Genomic DNA, 17,230 nt, shown 5'->3' with positions numbered 1-17,230 from the left:
ACGTCTTATTTATTAAAAAGATTTTTTTTTAAGTGTATAAGTCACTTGATTATTATTGATTTTGTTTTTCTTTTGTTATTTTTTTTTTTGTATAAATTTGAAGAAACTTTTTAAATTTCTTCTCATTAATATTGAATATCACGGCGTGTCCAAGAACCTGGTTCAGATCCGTCGAGAAAAAATCTCGACAATTCTCCAGATCAGACAAAATGTAAAAAATTTTATGGAAATTATTTCTTAAAATTCAGTCACTGGGGTTGGACATAGCGCAACATATTCATGTGTACACGTTCATTATCACAGGGCATGCTTGGCTTTCTTGGACTTTGAAGATACCTTCCAATTGTCATATTCTATCAATACAAATATTCCCAAAGTTCTAAACTTTCACTATCTAATTAAATAAATAATTTTAAAATAATATTTTCAAAAATTATTCTCACTTCTTTTTAATCATATTGTTATAAGTTTTTGAATTTGTTTTTTTTACCTATTATTCAATTTGAAGAAAAATTAGGAATGTTTAGAACTTTAGACATATTCAGTACAATTATATTCTAAAAGTTTGACTACGTTTTTGTTTTAATCTGAAGATCAAATTCAAATCTTTAAACGATTAATAACAGACCTCTTTAAGTGAGCAATCGTCGTAATCATCATTTTCAGATGAATAGGCAGCCTCGAGAACTTGATTTGAAAAAAAAGTAATCCTAGGTAATTTGCCCAAAACTATCATTAAATTTGTGTTGCACAAATTGTTCATTAAAAATCGTTTTTTTTTTTTTTTTTTGAGAAAACAACAAAATTGTTCACTGCACCACAAAGTTTTTATAATTACGAATTGCTCGTAATCTTTTACGAAGGGATGAAACAAGATCCGTGGGCTGTAAGACAATTGAAATATCACGACCCACAGCAATGAGACGCTCTTGAGCACCACCTTCGAAAATATTTAATGGTCGTCCATTAACTTCAGTAAGAGACCAAGTAACAGTCGTACCTAAAGGCGCTGCAGGATCCGCTGCAGGAACATAGGAAGGAAGTCCTTGTGAAAGAGCTACTCCAGTGACTCTCGACACTTCGTTAGCATTTACTTCTAATCCAAAATCGTCGCTCTCCAATCTTCTAGTTAAGGTCAATGCACGAGCGTGTGGTAATCGCTTCACAATCATTTCAACCTGGAATTATTAAAATTTATGATGAGTAATTGAAATAATAGAATTTTAATTTTTTCAACATTCAATTATTTAATTTTTATTATATTATTTATATTTATTTAATTAGTGAAAAAAATGTAATACTAAAACATTATATTTTTTTTAAATTTATTAATTATTATTAATATTAAAAATATTTGTAACGTTTCTGCAATATTTTTTAATATTTCTAAGGAGGTTTAACAATATCATACTCTGGGAGTCGTGCAATTTTTGAGTATATTTTTAACGGCCGCTGCTCCAGCCGGAGGCACTCCTGCAACACTGAGCACCAAATCACCAACGTGTAAAAAATTATGCAATAATGGATGTTCACGCTGCTTCCAACCAGCTACCCTACAAAACCAAAGATAAATTTTTACATAATATATTAATAACATTTTTAAAAAACAAAAAATTATTCACTTTTACATTAAAATTTAACTCTTTAACAACAGAATCTTCTTTTCATATAAAATAAAATATACAAAATATAATTTCACATTTTAAAAAATGTTTAATTATTTTATTGTTTTTCAATTATAAATCTTACTTTTTGTTTATAATGTCAATTTATATATAATTAATAGAATTTTTATATAACCAGATTTCAATTAATTTAAAAGAAAATTTATTTAATAGAATTAAATTAATCAAAGTTTAGTTAAAATAAAAATGTTGTTTACAATAGAAATTTGGTTGAATTAAAATTCTATAAAATGGGAATTATATTTAATGGAAATTCAGTTAAATGAAAATTTTATTTTACGAAAAATTCTACCAATTCAACTATATAGTAATCTAGTATAATAATCTGTCTACAAATTTCCATACGTTGGATTTTAAAATAATTTAATAAAACTTAAGTTAAATTAATTTCTATTTTTAACTATAAATTTTTATAAAAAAAATTGTATTAAATTTTTCTTACCAAACAGCGCCAAATGTATCAACAAACGCAATCCCATCTTTGCAATCTCGTCTTCCCAGTTGCAGTCTCACACCAGCAGGATGACTCATTTCACGTCTAAGATGCATAACCTGTTGCTCTCTAAGTGTTAATTGTCTACGGATATTAGACGTAATTCCTCGAACTTCTCTCGACGACTGCTCAACCGGATTTTCACTCTCAGCATTTCCCGAACTCCTGTATTCCATAAGCGCAGCATAACGTTCACTTGACTCATCATTTCGTGTAGAATTTATTACAGTAGATGTACTATCCTCATTGGGAGGATGCGATGAAGCGAGAAAGACACTTTCATAGCTTGAATTACCCGCATCATCATTACTTGCTGCTGCTGCCGTTGTAGTGGATGTTGCTGTTGTAACTATTGACGGAGACGGTGTTGGCGGTGGAGGAATTCGAGGACTTGGAATAGGCGGTGTTGTTCTTTGTGCTTGCGTGTGTGTTGTTCCTGGTCGCAATCTATGCTCCTCAACACTTACATCGTCAAACGTGAAAACTGACGGTGTTGTTCCCGAATTTATTTCTCTCATAAAAGGAGAAGTATTGGCAGCGTTTGCTGATGGCGATAATGCTACTGGTCGTTGTGTATTTGGCGTTCTAAAATCATTTTATTAAAAATTATATTTAACAATTTAAAAAAAAAAAACTATTTGACAATTATGCCGAAACGAAAATTCAATTTTAATTAGTTCAAATTTTTAAAATAAAATTCCTTAAATGTTAATTAAAAGAAATAATTGACTGCAAGAATAATAGTAAAAATGTACCCAATTGTGGAAGGAGGAGGTGGTGGCAAAGGACTCGTGGGATCTCGTGTGACAATTCGTTCTGGACCTTTGGAGTAGACGTTTTCCTTGGGACGGAGAATTTTCATATCGGTTAACTTTCTCGTAACCGCTTGCACCCAATCGTACATAGCTTGATACGTGGGCGCTGCTAATCTCAGAACACGATCATCATTGAAATTGACACAGAATTCATAGTCGTTACGCTGTGTTGCACAAAGAGTCGGTGACAAGTGCAATACATTCCTAAGTGAATGAGACCACATTGGCGAATGAGTTGTCGCCTGTTTCTGATCTACGTAGCCCTCGAGTCGCGGCTCCGTATCATCATGAACACAAAATGCTACCCAAAATTTACATATCTCCTTGTCAGTTTTGTCAGTTCTTCTTAGCCAACCATTCTTGTGAATTTCTCGAAATTGTACTGAGATATTTCTCAAATCACCTGGAATTATAAAAAAAAATTATAAAAGTCGTTGACATTTTGACAATATTTTTTCCTTTATTTAAAATAATTTCTTTTGTAATATTAATATAGCTTGAATTACGAATATTTCAAATTAATATGGCGAATCTTAGCGATTAAACTATAATATATATTTTCATTCTATTTCTATTGAAGTTTATTGAATATTATAAGTTCAGTTTCCCCTATTCTTGTTTTATAGAGTGCAAGAGTCGTTAAAATATTACGCAATAAACTTTTTGATCAATTTACAACTCCCTCACTGGAACCTATATTATACTCTAACTTCAATTAAAATCACTATGAAATAAAATTTAATTTTTTTTTTTTTTGATTTCTTATTACGTTAGCATAAATGTTTGTTTTATTTTTTAAATTAAATTTTAAATAATACTTAAATTATTATATTGACAATAATGTAATTTTTTAAAAACTATTTTTGTTATACCTTCAATATCCGTTGATGATGAAGCTCCATCCATCGATCGTGCATTCGAACGTTCTCGATCTTCAGATGGTCGAGCCAATTCAGTTAACATTCGAACCGCCTGCAGCATGATTCTATAATATTGTATATCAAATAAACATATTATTTTCACCAATGATTTCTTCTTCTTCGTCTTCTTAACATCTTTCTGTTACTTGATTATACTTTAAAATCTGAAAAGTGAATTAAATTATATTTTATTCTTCATATTTAACATAATTTATTATTTTAATTGATTTGTCACTCTAAATTATAATTATTTCTAAATTTATTATAATTTGACTTATAAATTTTGATTAATTTGAATTTAGAGAACTGATTAAAGCAGAGTATGAGTTTAAACACTTATTTTTCTAAGTTTGAGGAATTATAAAGTTCGTAAAATTCTATAACGTAAAATAAGACAAAGGTACTTGTTACTCTACAAAAAAGCAACAGTAAATTTTAACTATATATAATTACGGGAAAGTGACTTTTCCATTCTCAGATTGTAACAAAAGCACACAGAATTATCACGCTTAAGATTAAATATTTTCCACAGACATGAAATGTTCTTTTTTCATAAAACAAATACAAATTATAAACATTTAAATATTTTTAAAAGATATTTAATAGTTACAATTCTTTGTTTTTTACTTTGCAATTTAAAAAGTGATAGCAATTTTTTTTTCTGTCAAAAAAAAAAACAATGTAGAAATTAACTTTTACTTTTATCACCTTATGAATTATCTAAAAAGGATCTGCTAATAAATCTCGAATGCATATATGCATTAAAGCAATTAGAATTGAGTTTTTAATTTTATTTTATTCTAGTGATTAAACTTTCGCTCGTTTAAATCTTGAAGCACGCAATATTCCTTAAACTTTCATTTACCGAATTTAAACATTAAAACATACCTATTTAAACACTAAAAAAATGTTAAACTTTTATTAAAATTCTATCAATTAATATGCACATAAACAAATGACAATTTTATAACTTATAATTAATGTAAGCAATAATTTTTATTGTATAAACACCTCCTACAAACGATAAAAAGAACAAAAAATGAAAAATGTTAATAAAGTTGTTATATTTTTATTTCTCATATCATACCAATTCAAAGAATAACAAAAGATATTTATTAACTTATATAATACCAGGATATATTTCGTAAAATAATATATAAAATTATAAAAGGAATTTGTGAAAAAATATATAAAATTCAATAGTAAAAAAATTTATTAATCTCAAGCTTGTAAAGAAACTTTAAAAATAAAAAAAAAGTATTCTTAAAGCATCTGTTTTGAAATAAAGACAAAGAAGCTGCGAAAGTGACAGCTGATTATCAAGAATGTGAAAAATCTCATGTACTTGCCTTGTTCTTTTGATGTCGCTCTTAAAATCGATGCGGTGATTCTGCTCTCCCGACACCCACAACTCACAAAGAACTCGTTCTGCAGAAAAAGCTTTCTACAGTGAATCCCCGCAAAAACGTTACATACCTACGCATACGTGAAAAATGTAAAGGTGTGGCAGTAATCTTACAACACTTATTTCGTTTCAGTTAAACGAGTGCATAAGATGACACACAGCTCTCTCAATTGTTCGTTAAAAAATTTGCGAGACACATTGACATTGGACTTCAAGTAGAAATAAATAATTATCTTCAAATTTTTATTCACAAATAACCATAATTTTTCATTTTTCATATTATTAGAAAATTAAATTCATTTTTATTCGCAAAAACGATTAAACAAATTGAAAAACAACGGACCACCACCACCGTTTTGTCGCCATCTTGAATATGACACTCACGCTTATCGTCTGCTATTACGCGCCAAATTCAAAAAAAAAAAAAAAAAGCTCAAATATTTGCAAGATTGTATAGGTATCAAACTTAAACTGTAAACAAAGGTCTATACAAAAGAAAAAATATAATAATAAATTAAAATTAATTTTAAACAATATAGTTTATTAATAATTGCTATTTTGAAGCAATAAACATACAAAAAATGTTTTTATTTCATTAAAGTTGTTCTCCATTTTTTAACAGAATTAACTAGTGCAAATTTACGTTAATTTAACTTTGTCGTCATTAATACTAATTTCACTTACTTTTTTAATTTTCTTATCAAACTTTGAAGTTGCTTTCTCATTACTAGAATTATTCGAATGTTCCATATATCGGGCTACAACTTTTTTTCGTAACTTCTTCAATGAGATTTCCCCTTTTGTCGAAACAACTTCTATTATAATATTTTTCCAGGAAAACTTAGAACTATCTTCTTCTTGTGATGCAGAAATTTCAGTTAATTCCTTTAAATCAGTTTTCATTCTTTTCTTAGCAACTGACTCTTCTTCTTTCTCTTCTGCTTCTTGAATTTCAGTAGTTTCCAAAGCCCTTTTCTTCGATTTTTTCTTCTTTTTTCCTTGCTGTTCAGATTCATTACTGTTGTTAGTACCATTATGTTTCTCAGAATCACCATTTTCTTTAACTATATTTTCATTATTTTGGTTTTCTGAAACGTTATCCTCTAATTTTTCTATTTTTCCATTTTTAGAATCTTTAAGTAAAAAGTTAAATTATCAGTTTATACAAATATATTAACCTTTAAACTGATTTAGCGGTCTGACAGACCGCTATTAAAACTTTCATCGCTTATAACTTTTTTTTAAAGCGTTTTTTTAAAGCGTTCTAAATTATGTAAAAATAAAAAAATTAAAACGAAACAATATAGAAATTGACTTTTTAATCATAAAAAATAAAAAATATATACAACAATTGACTTTACAAAATTTAAAATCAATAAAATAACATAAAAAAGGAATAGCGGTCTGACAGACCGGTGAAATCAGTTAGTGTGATTTTTCGGCACGTATCAGTTTAAAGGTTAAATATATATTTAAAAATTAAAATAATGTAACTTACTTGAGTCATTTTCAGATGAAGATTGAATTTTTTGTGATGATTCTTTAAACGTTTCTTCCATTTTCGTCCAAAGACTTTCAATGACAGTCATGTTTACTCTATTTCCAAATACACTACGAATAAAATTAAGAAACTTAGCTTTCTTTCTTGGAATGTTTTCATGTTTTGATAGAGTATTTAAAATATTTCTTTCAGCTGATGATAAATTCATCGAAGTATTGAGTAAATTTTGCACAACATTGATCCATTCTTGTTGTTTTCGTTCTCCTTTATTGGCACTTGCTTTTAGTGTAAATCCTTTGCCGCCGTATCTTTCATCTTCTGTTATACATTTTGTATGTTTAACATATTCATCTCCTCTAAAAAATTAATATTTTTAGATTAAGTTTTTTATTAACTAATTATTAATCATTATTATCGAGTAAATTTATGTACATTGAAATAAGTTTTTATATAGTTTTTCATTTAAAAAAAAAAAAACTCCTAGTATATAAAGCTAAGTCTTACCGAAAGTCCTTATGGCAATCTACACACGTGAGAAACACAGGATTACATCGGTTACTAAATTGAAAATGTTTTGCAACCTTCGGCTTTTGTAAACACTCGCCACAATTGTTACAAGTAAAAACTACCATTTCAAGTGCAAATTCTACACGAATTTGTTAAAAAATAACAAACAAAAAAACAAACTTTGTAAAATTGAGTTAACCTAGAAACTCACTTTTATTGACCAAATTTCTTATATGTCAAGGTTAATTAAAATATTAATCTCAATCAATCTATGTAAATTCAAATTTTCTTTAGTAAACGAACAAGTGTCAATTAATGTATCATAAATATTATAAAAAGATTGAGAATACAATAAAAATTGACAAATTTTCCCTTTTTCTCCCACGTGTTGTTTGGAAAAAGTTATGGAGCGCAGTCGTGAAAAATAATGTCGCTCCAGTCGCTTGACAGCTAACCTAACCTCACAAGGCCAAAATGAAGTAAAGGAAGTAATTGATAATGGCGTTTAAAATACGTTTCTCATTATAAAAATTGATATTTTTGTCTTTAAAAAATATACTGTGAGAAATAATTTGTGCAAGTAGTGACTTTATGTATTTAACTGTCGTATAATGCAATAAAGCATTTATATCGATTTTGTGACAGAAAAAACATTCCATTAAAAAATTTTCTCTTTTGGATCTGGTATTCAGAGATAAAAAAATTAATTAAAGTATATTTAAATGTTCAACGTAAAACACTAACTCTTGTCAGTCAAAGGTGAGTTTAAATTAGCAATTTTTTAATATGCATAATCAGATTATTATATTGTATTGGGATAGTGCCTTCTGGGTCCAATACTTCTAGTCCTTGAATAATATTTTAAAATATTTCATACTGTTTTTCAATCATATTTGCACTTTTATCAAATTATTAAAGTAGATTATTTTTTATTTATAGTCTTAAAAATAACTAAAATAATCCAATATCATCGTAAAGTTAATGCTAACCGTATAATATATGTATATATATATATATATGTATATATATATATATATATCTATATATAAAGTGTAATCAATAACCTTCAAAATTCCTGTATAAAAGTTTTTATTCTTGATTTTATTTAATTTCTTTACGTTCGTTTTAATAAAGTATTAACTTAAATTTCATAAAAATAATCTATTATCTCTAAAATGTTTTATATTGTATATACTGAAGTAACAAAATTTTTATGTATACATTTAACCAAAGCCTTTAAACCCAAGATTAAATAACAGATTAATTAACTGAAACTTTTAGACTTTTTACAGTTTAGAGAGTAAAACAAAGTTGCTTAAAAGATTCTTTATGAATATTGAACATGGCTAATTCAAGGAATGAGAATCGAATTAAATCAATACAAGAACTCAATAAAACAGCACAGGTGAATTTGGTTGGCCGTGATCCTAAAAATGTGTTTGAAAGACTTAATTCAATACGTGATCAAGGAAAAAGCGCATTAAAACAGCACAAAGAAGAAGAAGCATATATATTTTTTCGGCGATGGCAAAATTGTGTCGAGTACATCAAAAACCGTGAGAAACAAAAAACAAAAACATTTTCTTTTCTCGTGTGCGAAAAAGATGTAATTATGAAAAACATTTTAAATTTAAAAAAAATTGTTTACTGTATTGTTAAATTAAAATTCTTTAATTATGTCTTTAGGAGGATGAAATCAAAAATGAACTTCAAAAATTAAATGAATTTTTAACATCTCGAATTAATAAGGCAAAAACTGTAAATAGTGAACTTAGTAATACAAAAGCTAAGTCTTCTTTAATTAAGTCTTATGTCGACGATCCTGAAATACCTTCATTACCTGAAATACCACCCGAAGATCCAATCATCGAAGATTCGGAAGAAATAACGTGCATGCAACTTTATCAATTATTAAAAACGTCAGACAATAAAATTCTTCTCATTGATGTTAGGCCGCAAAATGATTTCACAAATTCTCATATTCAAAATGAAAAATGTATAAACATTCCTTCTGAAGAAATTAAAAAAGGGTACGTTATAATTGAATTTTAATATATTATCTTTTAATAAAGAAATAATTCATCAAATTTTTATTTTTAAAGCATAGAAAAAAATTAAATAAGACAATTTCTATTTCAGAATATTGTGTAAACGTTTTGAAAATTTATTTAAAGATAAAGCTACAAAACAATTGTTTGAAAATCGTAAATCCTCCGACATTGTTGTATTATTAGATTGGTATTCATCTGAAGAATTTTTAAAATGCAACGATCGTCTAAATACAATGAAGGATTTATTGCAAAATTGGGATCCCGGTGCAGAATACAAACGAATAGTAATTTTACAAGGTGGATATAAAGAGTGGCTCAATCGTTATCCACAATTTGTAACAAATCACGATGTAAAGGCACCCGATGTTGAAGAAAATTCACTAAATGAAATTTTAGATAATTTTGAATTTCCATCGATAGACGATGAGATTCTCAATACATACAAGTCAAATAAGAAAAATACATTAGTTGATAAGAAAATATTAAGGGAGAGTCAAGTTAATAATCATATTGTTAGTAGAGATGTAAATATTCAACCGGTGAATAAGACATACGATTCAGCAAATAAATGGAGATCTTCAGAATCGTTAGACGATGAAAAGCCCGTGAATTCATTTTTAATTGAAAATGGATTAGATGATAAAGTAATTATAAAGAAAAAAGATATTTCACAAGCCAAAATTTTTAATACCAAAATAATTGATATTCCAAAACCAACGTTTGATCGAAGCAATAAACCTGCTTCTTTGTTGCCACAAAATACAGAATCAAGAATCACTTCGTTAATGGAGAATCTTTATGGAGTGAAAAAAAAATATGAGGAATTAGACAGTATAATATTGCAATTGGAAAGAAAATGGCTTCAATGTAAGCTTAATGGAGATAGTCAATCTATAGAGATGGCTTATGAAAAATGTCGTTTAAAGAAGGAAGAATTAAAAAGTCTGGTAAATTCTTTTTCAAAATTATTGATTTGCTTTTTAATCTAAACAAAAATTATTATTATTTTCATATGATAAATATTTAAATTTCTCTACTTAGGAGGAAAAACGCATTCAACTTGAAAATGAACTTAGATCTATGAATTATTCGAAAGAAGATGCTTTGAAAATTGTAAATCAACAATTACAATCACGATTTTTAATAAATGAAGAAAACCAAATATCAATCTCGTCTGAACGAAAGAAGATTCATGAGTGAGTTTAAAATTTTGCTGAATTCTTAATTTACACCTTTGTTTTTTTTTAAATTTCAATTTTTCTTTTGATATCTATTTGAATTTGTCATAATTTGTTGTGATATTGTTAATAGTTTATGATTTCAAAGAAAGACATAATAATATGTTTTCATCAAATTGTTTTGATAAATTTGTGTAATAAGAACGTTAATTTTGTACTGTGTTAAACCATTTGGAAGATTTCTAAAAAATTAAATGAATTTAAAAACTAAACGAAACTAATCACAATGATAGATACTTATTATTTAATATATTATTTATATAGATCATTTAAGCAGAAACGAGAACAAAAACATTCCCTGTCGCAAATTGATGAAAGTGACATTCGTAAGGAACCATTAAAAGATAGTTCTTCAACAAATACCAGTCTTACCCGATCATATTCTAGTCCAAACCTTGCCCAGGTAAAAAATTGAAAGCAACTGTTTATATTAATTACAAAAAATAAGAATGCTGATGATATGTTTTGTGTTTTTAATTTTAAGATCGAAGATCGAAAAGTGCCAGAAATAGATAGAACCTCTAAGCCAAGTATGGTATCGAAGGAAAACCGAATTACAAATGTAAATAATAATATTAAGCGATCGTCAATGAATGTAAAGGATCGGGAAGACCGAATGGAACCGGTCTTTAGAGGAGAGAGAGTAAGTAGTATTCTAATAATACAAATTAAGTAGCGAATCTTTGACAATTACAAGCCATTGTTTTCATTTAGAAAATTTTATTTATTTAACATATAATTTTTCTCAATTTAAATTATGTTAATGTATTTTCTATTTATTTTTTTCCAACATATATTTTTTTACTTGTTTTTTATTATTTAAACAATTAATCAAAAATTTTTTATTTTCCAAAATTTTTTTCTTCTATCGAAATTTTTTATTTATATGAAGTTTTTTGAATTGAAAAAAATTTCTTTTTTAATTTCAAAATCAAAGTTTGTTTATTGCCCTTTGAAATAGATAAAATTAAATGAAAATTGAAGCATATAAAAAATGTTTTCAAATAAAGTAAATAAATTGAAAAAAGTCTTTAAGAGTAATTTTTGAGTAATTCATGTCAATGATATTTAGATAGTTGTTTAATAGGTTTTTTTCTATTATCAATCTTTAGCGCATTATCTTTTTTGAATTGGTGGCATTCATTATCGTATAGTTTTATAGTTTTCTACGCATTTTGACTTAAAACTAGAGTATTGTTTAACAAGATTTTAGTGTGCGACATAATTTCATTAACGAAACGTGAATTAACAATGAAACATTAATACTTGAACACGCGACTACTTTCAGCCTCTGACGTGAGATGTTAATAATATTAAAAGATTATAAATTCCGTCATCTTTAAAAGGTTCAAGTTGTCGTGCAATATACAAGATCAATCATTAAAAATATATTTCAATCGTTTTTATTTTCTTTCATTTTTGAGAAATTAAAAAAAAAATTTATTGCTCCAATTAAATTATAAAAATGAAAAATTATATTTTGAATATACGGCTAACTTATAGAAATCAGATTACATTGGTAGCGTTATAAATTCCAAGATGTTGGCAAATAAATTCAAACTTTATCACAAATCAGAATCCGTGCTGATAATAGTAATATATATATATATATACTTATATGTTCACGTGACATTACGTTTAATATGAGATAATTTTGTTATCACGTGTCAGTTGCCTGGCAGCACTCCATTCTTGCAATTCGGATAACAATTTCAAAATTTGATTGATAAATAAAAAACAAATGAAATAAATCAACTTCCTAGTTTCTTATCGAATTTCGAACTCTTTAAAAATATAAAACTTTTGTTTATTTGACTTTGTCTTTGTAATTAGTTTCTTTTAAAAATTATGGTGCAAATCAAAATCTTCAATGTAGTGGACAAAAGTAATCCTGTGAGTATATATCGAGCTACTGTAAAGAATTTTTTAACACTTGACTAAGGAAGTACTGATAACAAAAAAAAAGTTTGAATTATGTGCAGAGAAAATAATTATATTATAAAGTCAAGATAAATACTAATCGCTATAAGTGGAATGTATTAAATTAATATCGATTGTATTTAACATATTAATGAAGAAGAGAAATTTTAACTAGACAAAACAACTTCAGAACGCATTACAGTCTACCTTCTTATCTGGAAAATTTCTCAACTGTTTCGTAAGACAAGCGCCAGTTAGTGAATAGCAAAATAAAAAAAAACTTGATTTTGTTTAGTACCTCTAATTTTAGCCACTTTACAAACATTTTTTTTTTTTTAATGAAGAAGGACAATTAATAAAAGCAAGAAAAATATTGTAAAAAATTGTATAAACTAGTGTAAAATGTATACTGTATTGTTGCTTGACCTTGTGTGTTATCTATTTATGAAGTAGACAGTATTTTTCATCATTCATTAAAAGTCAGATAATTAAACATCTTCAGGTACCTAGTAAATTGAAATATAAAATGTTTTAACATTTTTAAAAATCAAAAATTTGTTTTAAATTAAATTTTAATTTCGAATTTAAAAATAGAATATATAAAATTCCTAAAGTGAAGGTCAATAAATTGGAAAATGGGGGAAAATTAGTAGTTAGAACTTTTTCGTGAAATGAGACAATTTTCCTTAGCAAATTGTGTCTAATAGAAAACATCTGCACATGTCCGCGGAAATACTATTTACTTGCTAGGTTTCCCAATCCAATTAATTCTAGCGGCCACTACTTACTACCAGCTGAATATTCATTCCATTCACACATGAACAGAAACTGCTGATCAACTAATCAAATGAATTTTTCATATTTCTTGTACGAAATAGTGTTTGACGAATGTTATTGTGAAAAGTGCAACAAGATGAATTCCACAGTGAAAAAAAAGAATTCAATGCTTTCGAATAAATAAGCAAAATTATATAATAATTATTAATTAGGAACTTTTGACAGTTTTGTTATATGTGTAGGTTTTAGTGGTTTTTAATTAAAATTTTAAGTAACACAGTTTCAATTCATTTGTGTACTTTGAAATGGTTTATATTAAAAAGAAATTGATTCCACAACATATAATCAGCTATTTTAGAAAGGTAATAATTGAGAATTTTGAACTGTCACTTACAAATTTGTTAATTGTCCAATTGAAAAAATCATTTCTTCTTTAAAGAAATATCATTGAATTTTAGGTATTTAATCAAAAAAATTCATAATGAACGTGACTTTATACTTTATTATTTCATACATTATAATTACTTTGCGGAGTAACTAAATAATAAATATAAATAATAAACTAATCAGTTTCTAATAAAAAATTATAAATTTTAATATTTTTAAAAATTGATTTTTAATGTTATTCAAAGAAATATGTTTGAATATTAATTTTATAATGCAAGTTACAACTTTTTTTTTTAAGAAAAATACATTTAATTATTATATATTTTATGATAAGTAAATTCTAGATTAGAATTTTTTAATTTTTAGCATCCAGGAATCACAGGACTTAAAAATTTGGGAAATTCGTGCTATATGAACAGTATCATTCAGTGTTTGAGCAACACGGCAAATTTAGCAAAGTACTTTAATGATAATTTGTATGTAGATGATCTTAATAATAGTAATGAAAATGGAACTCAAGCTCAAGTAACTGAAGAAGTTGCTCATGTAATAAAAGCCCTTTGGCGTGGTCAATATAAAAGTATATCACCACGTGATTTAAAGGTATTATTTAAATTTAAAAAAAAAATTTTTTTTTATATTTAGAAATTTTTGAATTTTTATTTAAAACTTGTTTTATAAGAATGACAATATTTTTTATTTAATCATTCATAGTAAATAAAATGATTTTTTACTAGGTTGTCATTGGACAATATAGGCTACAATTCGAAAGTTTTGAGCAACAAGATTCTCACGAATTTTTAACATTTTTATTGGAGTGGATGCATAATGATTTAAAAAAAGTAAGTATACATACATTTTTTGTAAATAAAAAAATTAATTATTTCAAAATTATATTTATTATTGGTTAAATTTATTGTGATTTCATATTTCTTTTAAGAAATAATAAATTTTTCTTTTTCATTTTAGAAGGATAAAATTATAGTCAACGATCTTTTGACATCTGCCGAAAAAGAATGGATTAAAGCAATGAATGGACAAAATTCAATAATTTCACGTTTATTCTTTGGTCAATATAGATCAACAATAACTTGTGCCACGTGTGCAAAAAATAGTGTAATTTACGAGACGTTCAATAATTTGACAATGTCTTTACCTCCAACAAAATGCACATTAGACGTAAGTTTCATTATTAATTAAAAAACTAAAAAAAAAAATTATTTAACTGTTTAATTAATTAACACATTATAATTACTTAATCTTGATTAATGAAGAAATGTTTAAAATTTAATATTTGATTAATTTATAGGAATGTGTGAAAAAATACGTCAGCGGACAAAGAGTTTTCGGTTGGAAATGTCCACATTGCAAAGTAGAAAGAGAGGCAACGAAGAAATTTGACTTTATTCGATTAGCGCCAATTGTCGTTATACATTTGAATCGTTTTGGAGAAAGTGACGGTTGGTTAGAAAAAAGAAATACACAAGTTGATTTTCCCTTAACGGATTTCAATTTGAGACCCTATGTAGTAAATGACACAAATACGAACATCAATACCAATAGTTTAGGATATAATTACAGTCTGTATGCCATGTCTAATCATTATGGGACCATGGAAGGAGGACATTACACTGCGTATTGTAAAAGTGCCCCTCAAAACAAGTGAGTCATTATTTATAAATTAAAATTTATTTCATGCCGTTTATAATAGATTTTTTTTTTAATTTATGTTAGAAATATAAGACATTTTCAAGAATGTAATTTTTGATTTTTATTTATTCAAAAAAATTAAATTAATATTTTTATCAATTTTTATCTGTTAATAAAGTGTAAAGTATAAAATTAAAAATTTGAATTTCAAGGTGGTACAAATATGATGATCACACTGTTGCTGAAGTCTCGCCAAATCAAGTAAAATCACAAAATGCCAGCGCATATTTATTATTCTACACGTCATTACAAACTGGACCTTTTTCGTATATTTAGGAAGAACTCTCGCTCTCGGAAAATGTTCAAGAGAAACGAAGTACTCTCAGTTATCTTTATCTGATAGAGAGAAAATTAAGAGGCACTTTTAATGTTTACTTTTTCAAATAAAAAAAAAAAAAAGAAGAAACAATTGAAAGTGAAATTAAAATAACAGTGTGTGATAATACTATTGTACGCTTGTACACATTGTTACACTAATTCAGGACAATGAACCATTATTTCATTTATATCAATGCTAATGAATCTTTAAATTTACGAGTCTTATTATAATTTATTTTCTATGTTAAAAGATAGAAAATTTAATAATCATTGTCTAACAATCTATTTCAATTTTTTTCTTTTTTTTTACAGAATTGTTTAAATTTATTGTTAATTTATTTATATTTTTTGTACAGTGTTTATTCAAGGAACGTGTTTTTAGTTTATCTAACAGTATTTATTTAATTGAGAATTTTAGAGATTTCAAATTAAAATTTGTGCATATATATTTTTTAATTAACTTTTTTTTGTAATGCAAAAATAAAATTGTTATTCATGATTAGTCGTGTAGTAAATAGGTAATAATATTTTTGTAATTACTGTCAAGAATTAGTGTTATAATGTACAGCAAATTATGTAACTCACTATCGGATTTCATGTAAAGCTTAAAAAAAATATTCGATAATCCACTCTTCATTAGCAATATTTTAGTAAAAACATTTTAAGAAAAAAAATGTCATTCTTTTTGGCAATTATCTGATATTGATCTTTACAAAATTGCGTGCCTATAATATATTTCGCGTATTTTCTCTTAAATAATATATACATATATAACTATAAGAAAATTGCTTTTTTTTGCACGTGTGAAAATTACATTAAAATAAAGAAAAAGAAGCATTTACATTTCAATCCGATAGATTTTAAAAGCTTTAGACAGAACTAATAATAATAATAATTATTATTATTATTATTATTATTATTATTATTATTATCAATGGTGCTTCGTGCAATGTGTAAATATGTAAATATGTACCAAAAAGACAAGTATTTACCTGTCCAGTTTTAATTTAAGAGAGCTTTTACGTATCAGTGGAGTTAAACAAATTTCTTACAATTTTTCTATGATTAGAAAAATATAGGAAATAATATATTTAATTAAATAGTTTCAATAACTCCCTGTCGTGAATATAATATCTGCTTCGTTGTACATTGAGTGGTGATAAAAAATTATTTCTGTTTTCATCTTTATGTTCTTTTTTTAGAAAACAAATAAAACAACATCGAATTACATATTTATTCTATATTGGATTTATGTACACGATAATTGCATAATAATTCAACAATATTTTACATATTTAGTCAACACAGGAAATTTTATATCTTTCTAAAATTCAAAAAGCGCACTACTCGTGTACACTTTGCTTATTTAAGATGTAATAAAAAATCATTTTCAAATCATTAATTCACTTGTTTTATTCACAATATTCGTAAAATTATATAATTTATAATTAAAATTATACAATCTCAACAATAAATTGATTAAAATTAATTATCAATAATTAT

General features: G+C 26.2%; 3 protein-coding genes across 4 annotated transcripts; 1 reads left to right on the top strand and 2 right to left on the bottom strand.

The window, feature by feature from the left end:
- Window positions 1-146: 146 nt before the first annotated feature.
- LOC127279368 (uncharacterized) lies at window positions 147-5,698 on the bottom strand. The gene is made up of 6 exons (XM_051301682.1): window positions 5,263-5,698; window positions 3,866-4,077; window positions 2,934-3,396; window positions 2,128-2,763; window positions 1,412-1,553; window positions 147-1,178 (listed from the first exon to the last, which is right to left on the bottom strand). The coding sequence occupies exons 2-6, from the start codon at window positions 3,972-3,974 to the stop codon at window positions 810-812; spliced, it is 1,719 nt and encodes a 572-aa protein (XP_051157639.1). The 5' UTR covers window positions 3,975-4,077; window positions 5,263-5,698; the 3' UTR covers window positions 147-809.
- Window positions 5,699-5,838: 140 nt separating this feature from the next.
- Window positions 5,839-7,723, bottom strand: LOC127279371 (cell growth-regulating nucleolar protein). Its single transcript, XM_051301687.1, has 3 exons — window positions 7,324-7,723; window positions 6,817-7,175; window positions 5,839-6,451 (listed from the first exon to the last, which is right to left on the bottom strand). The coding sequence occupies exons 1-3, from the start codon at window positions 7,449-7,451 to the stop codon at window positions 5,958-5,960; spliced, it is 981 nt and encodes a 326-aa protein (XP_051157644.1). The 5' UTR covers window positions 7,452-7,723; the 3' UTR covers window positions 5,839-5,957.
- A 92-nt stretch (window positions 7,724-7,815) lies between these two features.
- On the top strand, window positions 7,816-17,129 carry LOC127279366 (ubiquitin carboxyl-terminal hydrolase 8). 2 transcript variants are annotated; one of them, XM_051301676.1, is made up of 12 exons: window positions 7,816-8,085; window positions 8,619-8,932; window positions 9,013-9,356; window positions 9,466-10,324; window positions 10,419-10,573; window positions 10,880-11,018; window positions 11,100-11,258; window positions 14,066-14,302; window positions 14,437-14,541; window positions 14,669-14,878; window positions 15,009-15,361; window positions 15,562-17,129. In XM_051301676.1, the coding sequence occupies exons 2-12, from the start codon at window positions 8,669-8,671 to the stop codon at window positions 15,683-15,685; spliced, it is 2,949 nt and encodes a 982-aa protein (XP_051157633.1). In that variant the 5' UTR covers window positions 7,816-8,085; window positions 8,619-8,668; the 3' UTR covers window positions 15,686-17,129. The 2 variants fall into 2 exon arrangements, with proteins under 2 accessions (XP_051157633.1, XP_051157632.1); XM_051301675.1 differs by having other exon boundaries at window positions 8,608-8,932.
- Window positions 17,130-17,230: the final 101 nt, after the last annotated feature.

This window comes from Leptopilina boulardi, unplaced genomic scaffold, assembly GCF_019393585.1.
Source record: "Leptopilina boulardi isolate dan_hultmark-lab unplaced genomic scaffold, ZJU_Lbou_2.1 LbouV2_216, whole genome shotgun sequence".
Classification (NCBI taxonomy): domain Eukaryota; kingdom Metazoa; phylum Arthropoda; class Insecta; order Hymenoptera; family Figitidae; genus Leptopilina; species Leptopilina boulardi.
This window is presented reverse-complemented; position numbering and strand designations above follow the sequence as displayed.

Coding starts and splice junctions, on each gene's coding strand:
- LOC127279371 (XM_051301687.1), bottom strand. CDS start 7,451: ATGGTAGTTTTTACTTGTAACAATTGTGGCGAGTGTTTACAAAAGCCG. Junction 7,176..7,323: donor GATTGCCATAAGGACTTTCG/GTAAGACTTAGC, acceptor TTAATTTTTTAG/AGGAGATGAATATGTTAAAC. Junction 6,452..6,816: donor TTCATCTGAAAATGACTCAA/GTAAGTTACATT, acceptor TTTTACTTAAAG/ATTCTAAAAATGGAAAAATA.
- LOC127279368 (XM_051301682.1), bottom strand. CDS start 3,974: ATGCTGCAGGCGGTTCGAATGTTAACTGAATTGGCTCGACCATCTGAA. Junction 3,397..3,865: donor ATCATCAACGGATATTGAAG/GTATAACAAAAA, acceptor TTATAATTCCAG/GTGATTTGAGAAATATCTCA. Junction 2,764..2,933: donor CCTCCTCCTTCCACAATTGG/GTACATTTTTAC, acceptor AAATGATTTTAG/AACGCCAAATACACAACGAC.
- LOC127279366 (XM_051301676.1), top strand. CDS start 8,669: ATGGCTAATTCAAGGAATGAGAATCGAATTAAATCAATACAAGAACTC. Junction 9,357..9,465: donor TCTGAAGAAATTAAAAAAGG/GTACGTTATAAT, acceptor TTTCTATTTCAG/AATATTGTGTAAACGTTTTG. Junction 11,259..14,065: donor CGGTCTTTAGAGGAGAGAGA/GTAAGTAGTATT, acceptor TTTAATTTTTAG/CATCCAGGAATCACAGGACT.